The 6,384-nt window shown below is 44.6% G+C and overlaps 1 protein-coding gene across 1 annotated transcript in view; it reads left to right on the top strand.

The window, feature by feature from the left end:
- The window catches only part of trappc5 (trafficking protein particle complex subunit 5), a 7,225-nt gene extending 1,107 nt beyond the window's left edge, over positions 1–6,118 (top strand). Inside the window, exon 2 of the mRNA XM_043694698.1 lies at positions 4,498–6,118. Coding sequence (XP_043550633.1) covers positions 4,505–5,071 — 567 coding nt within the window. The 5' untranslated portion in view covers positions 4,498–4,504 and the 3' untranslated portion in view covers positions 5,072–6,118. The remainder of the gene's footprint in view (positions 1–4,497) is intronic.
- Positions 6,119–6,384: the final 266 nt, after the last annotated feature.

Genomic DNA, 6,384 nt, shown 5'->3' with positions numbered 1-6,384 from the left:
AACGTGTGTGGGGGGACAGGGGCTTGGCAACAACGTGTGTGGGGGGGGGAGTTTGAGGGGGTTATTGTGCTGCTCCTCGTATCTTTGTTTGCGCCAATAAATGCTCTCGTCGCTTTTCCTTCAGGATGGTGTACCTTTCAGAGCCTGAGGCTGACCCGGCTTGACTGGGAGGAGAAAGTGAGGGCTGCAGATGGGAGCTGAAAATGTGTTGCTGGAAAAGCGCAGCATCCAAGGAGCAGGAGAGTCCTGAATTCCTGAAGAAGGGCTCCTGCCCGAAACGTCGATTCTCCTGCTCCCTGGATGCTGCCTGACCTGCTGCGCTTTTCCAGCAACACATTTTCAGCTCTGGCTTGACTGGGAGCCAATCTGGTATTTCTGTCGTGTTATAATGTAGCAACGCAGTGACCAGTTAAATTTCAGCTAAGTCCCATGAGCAGCAGTGTGTCAATGCCATTTGATAGCAGATTGGGCCGTGGATTAGATTCTCATCTAAAGACAGCACTTTTGACAAGGCAGTTTTTCCCTCAGTGTTACTCCCCTCATTGGAGATGAGAAGGTGATATAAGGATCCTGTGATAAGGAGGAACAGGTGAGCTAAGGACCCTTAGAGAGAAGCAGACAGTTCAGTAATGAGTTTGACTCTGGACAAACAAGGAATAGATTTTTCTCGGCTGTATTTAAGTAGAAGTAAGAGTAAATGAAAAGCAAATATTCCCTTTAGTTAAGGTATGTCTGGGAAGATCCTGATTTGTGCATCCTGCTTTACTGTATGTGGGAAATCCTAGATGCTTCTGGAGACCTGGCCAACTGTGTGTCTGGGAAGTGTCTCCAGCTGGAGCAATTTGAGTCCAGGGGTTTAGAACATAGAACAGTTAAGTGCAGGCCCTTTGCTTCGAAGTTGTGCTGGCCTTTTATCCTACTCAGACTAACCTTCATTTTACTAAATTCCATGTGCCTATCCAAGAGTCACTTAAATGTCCTTAATGTATCTGACTCGACTACCACTGCTGGCAATGCATTCCACGCACGCACCACACTCTGTGTAAAGCTTGTATCTCTGACATCTCACCTAAACCTTCCTTCAATTCCCTTAAAATTATACCCCCTTTCTGCCATGGGAAACTGTCTCTGTCTATCTACTCTAACTATGCCTCTCAACATCTTTTGGAGATGCCGGTGTTGATCTGGGGTGTACAAAGTTAAAAATCACACAACACCAGGTTATAGTCCAACAGGTTTAATTGGAAGCACACTAGCTTTCAGAGCGCCACTCCTTCATCATGTCGTTGTGGAGTATGCAATTGTAAGACACAGAATTTGTAGCAAAATTTTACAGTGTCATATAAATGAAATTATACATTGATTGTTTGTTAAGTCTCTCATCTGTTAGACTGACCATGATAGTTTTCACTTCTTTCATTGTAACTCTCAAAACTTTTTTAAAAAAAGTTACATTCTCAGGTTAACTGTAACAATTGGTGTCAGCGCAGATAGGATGTTGAGATGCTGAAGGTGTTAGACCCCTGTGTTCCCTGTCTGTGCCATAATGTTTAGACTGATTCTAATCAAAAAAGTGCATTAGCAGACTCATGCAGTTTTTGAGCAAAGTACAATGTAACTCTGCAAGCACAAATTCACCCCACAAGTGTATATTGTATGTGTGCATATGGGTTTTTGTGTGTGTCTGGGGTGGGGGTTGTGAGTGTCTGTGTGAGAATGTATATGTGTGTGTGAGTGTAAAGTGGTCTAAGTCTGTGAAAGGGTGCATGTGAGTGTGGGAGTGTGTGTATCTGTAGGAGTGTGTGTGTGTGTATAGTGCAATGGTGGTCACCTGTCTGGTGACATGAAACCAAGGTCTCGGTTGAAGCCCTCCCTATGGGTACCGAACTTAGCTATCAGCCTCTGCTGGTGACCACCATTGCACTATACACACACACAGACACTCCTACGCGCGCTCGCACACACACAGATACACATACCCACTCCTACAGACACACACATTCCCACACTCACATGCACCCTCTCACAGACTTAGACCACTTTACACTCACACACATACACTTTCTCTCACAGACACATTCAAACCTCCACACCAGACACATACACACAAACCCACAAGTACACATATACATTTGTGGAGTGAATTTGTACTTGCAGAGTTATGTTGTATTTTGCTCAAAAACTGCATGAATCCATGTAACACTTTTTTAACGCACTTTTTAGATTAGAATCAATCTAAACATTATGGCACAGACAGGGAACACAGGGGCTAATGCCTTCAACATTTCAACATCTTATCTGCGCTGACATCAATTGTTACAGTTAACCTGAGAATGTAATTTAAAAAAAGTTCTGTGATTTACATATGAAAGAAGTGAAACTATCATGGTCATTCTAACAGATGAGAGACTTAACAAATAATCAAGGTATTTTTCAATGTATAATTTCATTTACATCACACTTTTGCTCCAAATTCTGTGTCTTACAATTGTGTATTCCACAACGACCTGATGAAGGAGCAGCGCTCTGAAAGGCAGTGCTTCCAATTAAACCTGTTGGACTATAACCTGGTGTTGTGTGATTTTTGTATGCCTCAATCAAGTCACCCCTCATCCTTCTTCGCTCCAATGAGAAAAGCCCTATCTCCCTCAGCCTTCCTTCATAAGACAGGCCCTCCAGTCCAGGCAGCATCATGATATACCTCCTCTACAGCCTCTCTAAAGTTTCCACGTCTTTCCTATAATGAGGCAAACAGAACTGAGCACAATATTCCAAGTGGGTGGTCTAACCAGGACTCTGCAGAGCCGCAGCATAACCTCGCAGCTCTTAAACTCATTTCCCCCTGCTAATGAAAGCCAACACACAATACTCCTTCTTAACAACCCTATCAACCTGGGTGGCAACTTTGAGGGATCTGTGGACGTGGACTGCAAGATCCCTATGTTCCTCCACATTGCCAAGAATCCTGCCTTTAACCCTGTATTCTCCATTCAAATTCGACCGTCCAAAGTGAATGACTTCACTTTTCCAGGTTGAACTCCATTTGCCACTTTGCCGAGATCTGCATCCTGTCAATGTCCTGTTGCAACCTACAAGAGCCCTCCACACTACCCACAAACTCCACCAATCCTCGTGTTTGCTCGAACAGCAGCTTGCTCTAGGGTGTGCTCAGGAGACCGAGAGATTTGTAGCTGGCACATCTCAGGATATGGTCACTCTCTAAGGAAAAATAGGCAGTGAAGGAATGGGTGCTAGTGAGGAGGAGGAGACTAAGAAGGGAGCGAAGGAGTCTTCTGAGTGCATCTTGTTTAAAAGCTGTTTTTCTGTGTTGGTTCCTCAATGGGGGCCAAGGACACAGCACTGAGCAGGGGAAAGAGATGTGGAAAGACAGTAGTGGTTGGGGACTCATTAATAAGGAGAATAGATGGGTACCTCTGTGACGTGACTCCAGGATGATAGGTATGTTGCCTTCTGGATGGCAGGGTCAAAGATGTCAGCGAACTGCAGCTGGGCATTCTGAAGTGGGGAGGGTGAACAGTCCATATTGTATAAAATTTTAAGGGCCCAAATATTAACTGGACAGTTCTACTTATAAGGTGAGGAAGGAATAACACTTTTTTCCAATGTTTTTAGCCAGTATGTAGAAAGTCCAAAACAGTTCTGAACTTAATATTGGGAAATGAGCCCAGGTAGGTGGAAGATGTATCAACAGGGGAACATTTTGGAGGTGGTGACCATAATTCAGTTAGATTTTGGCTAGTTATGGAAAAGGGTAAGGATAGGCCAGGAATTCAAGTTCTAAAATGAGGAAAGGTTAATTTTACAAGGATAAGGAATAATTTAGCCCAGGTAGACTGGGAGCAGCTACTTACAGATAAATCAGTGTCAAACCAGTGGGAAACAATCAAGGGATAATAATCAGATTACAGGGTAAATATGTTCCTATAAAAACAGAATGGGGCTGAGACTGGAGAATCCTGGATGTGAATGTTAAGGTTAGGTAGCAAAAGAGAAATTAATGGCAAGTGCCCAAGACCTCCATGTCTGCATGGGTTTCCACTGGGTAATCAGGTTTCCATCCACAGTCTAAAGATGTGAGGGTTAGGTGGATTGGCCACGTTAAATTACCCATAGTATCAGGGGTTATGCAAGCTAGTTGGGTTAGCCATGGGAAATGTAGGGTTTACTGGTATAGGGTGGGTGAGAGGGCTGAGTCTGGGTGGGATGCTCTTTGGAGGGTCGGTGTGGACTCGGTGGACTAAATGGCCTCTTTCTGCACCATTAAGGATTCTGATTCTATTCTATGACTTCAAAAGGAAACTTATTGGGCTCTGGGATAGAATTGGGGGTTCGACCTGAGTGAATTGCTGTACAGGGAAACATGGATTTGATAGGCCAAATGTCCCACTGTGTCAAAATATGTACATGATGATGACATATCCAAGAACTGCTTGGATGCAGCAACTGGGATTATATTTCCTCTTTGTTTTTCCAAAGATCCGACATGGACACGCGCTTCACCAGAGGCAAGTCTCCCATCCTGGAGCGCTCGCTAACTCGTCCAAAGACTGAGGTCAGCCTGAGTGCATTTGCTCTGCTCTTCTCCGAGATTGTACAATACTGTCAGAACCGAGTGTACTCTGTGTCAGAGCTGCAGAACAAGCTGTCTGAGCTGGGTCAGCAGGTCGGCATGCGTATCCTGGATGTGCTGGTGATGCGCGAGAAGAATGGCAAGCGTGAGACCAAGGTCATCAACATGCTGCTCTTCATCAAGGTCAATGTATGGAAGGCACTGTTCGGCAAGGAGGCTGACAAACTGGAGCAGGCCAATGATGATGACAAGACCTACTACATCATTGAGAAGGAGCCCCTCATCAACGCTTACATCTCAGTGCCCAAGGAGAACAGCACGCTAAACTGTGCCTCTTTCACTGCAGGCATTGTGGAGGCCATTCTTTCTTACAGTGGCTTCCCTGCCAAGGTCACTGCTCACTGGCACAAGGGCACCACGCTGATGATCAAGTTTGACGAGTCGGTCATCGCGCGAGATAAAGCTCTGGATGGACGCTAAGCTTCCGCCCGACTCACTCTGCCCTGTTTAGGTGTATCCTCAGCCCTCCCCTTTCTCTTACTACACTGTCCACCATCCTGCCCTTCTCAAACCAATGAATGTCTGCTTCATGTTGTAACATTGAAATAATCTTGCCTTCAGCCCTCACTGACCTTTCTAACTTCCAAGATTCTGCTATGGTCAGGCCTCTGTTCCTGGCTCTGTCCTGCAGTAGCCTCCCCTGTGCTGTGGGACCTGACCGATACAAATCGTATCTGAAAGAAGGCCAGCTCTTCCAAGTGTTTGCACTATCTGAACTTGTATGGAAAAGTTAACAGTTATAAAATCAAATTGCAGAGATGGTGGCAAAACTCTCTTTTGTCTGGGAGGCTGCCACGATTTAGGAATCATTCTCACCTTGATAATAGTTGGCATGAACAGTGGGACAGGATTTTACAGATTTCAGTTTTAATCCCCTGAAAAGGACCACTGAATGTGGGATATGGGATATTTCTGGAAATTGGCAAACTGATCCCTCTGCATCTAGGGCTGATATTGTCTCACTGGGACATTGTGGAGGAAGCTTCTTTCTCTGTTTAACCCTGTGTGTAATTGCTTTGGGAGTGTTTGGGAGGTGGGGCCGCTGGAGGGGAATGTTTGGGTACAGGAAACTTTATACTGTGTCAACCCAATGGCATACCTGTGCTGAGGGTGTTCCAAGTGTAGAGGGAGCTTCATTTCTGGTTTAAAGTAGTAGATGGACCTGTACTCTGTATCTAACCCTCTGCTGTCCCTGTCCTGGGAGTGTTTACTGGCACTGCATACCTGAAACCACTCACATTTGACAATAGATTGCTTTGTTTCTCTTCTTTTATTGAAGAACTGTGAGATGGTTGGGTGTCTGAGTTGAGGGTTTGTTTCCCAGTGTTATGTTGAGGTGGTTCATTTGTCCGATCTCCATGTGAAGTTAATCCTTTTACTTGAACCCAGCCCAAGCAGAAAATAGAACTATGAACAACTGTGTATATTATTTCAATAAATCCAATAAACAAAATAAATTTATGTGAAGAGAATGGGCTGTCTCATAATTTGTGATTAAAATGGGTGTAGCTGGTGTGTAACTCCCTGGTAGTTTCAGTTCCAAGTCAGTGTGTGCTGCAGAGAAAAGCCTCTCCCTCTAAAAAGTGTGTAAAATCTAAGAGGTTATCATCAGCACAGTGAATCACAGTGAAATCATTTGTTTATCTAATCAAGGCTCCAATTCTTTGCCTGTTTGAGTTTTTGCCTCTGGGTACCTCTGTAGCTCTCTCCCTCTAATTTTGTGGCTGGATTTT

Source organism: Chiloscyllium plagiosum, chromosome 8, assembly GCF_004010195.1.
Source record: "Chiloscyllium plagiosum isolate BGI_BamShark_2017 chromosome 8, ASM401019v2, whole genome shotgun sequence".
Lineage (NCBI taxonomy): Eukaryota > Metazoa > Chordata > Chondrichthyes > Orectolobiformes > Hemiscylliidae > Chiloscyllium > Chiloscyllium plagiosum.
The sequence above is the reverse complement of the archived record's forward strand: the minus strand, read 5'-3'. Positions and strand labels throughout refer to the sequence as shown.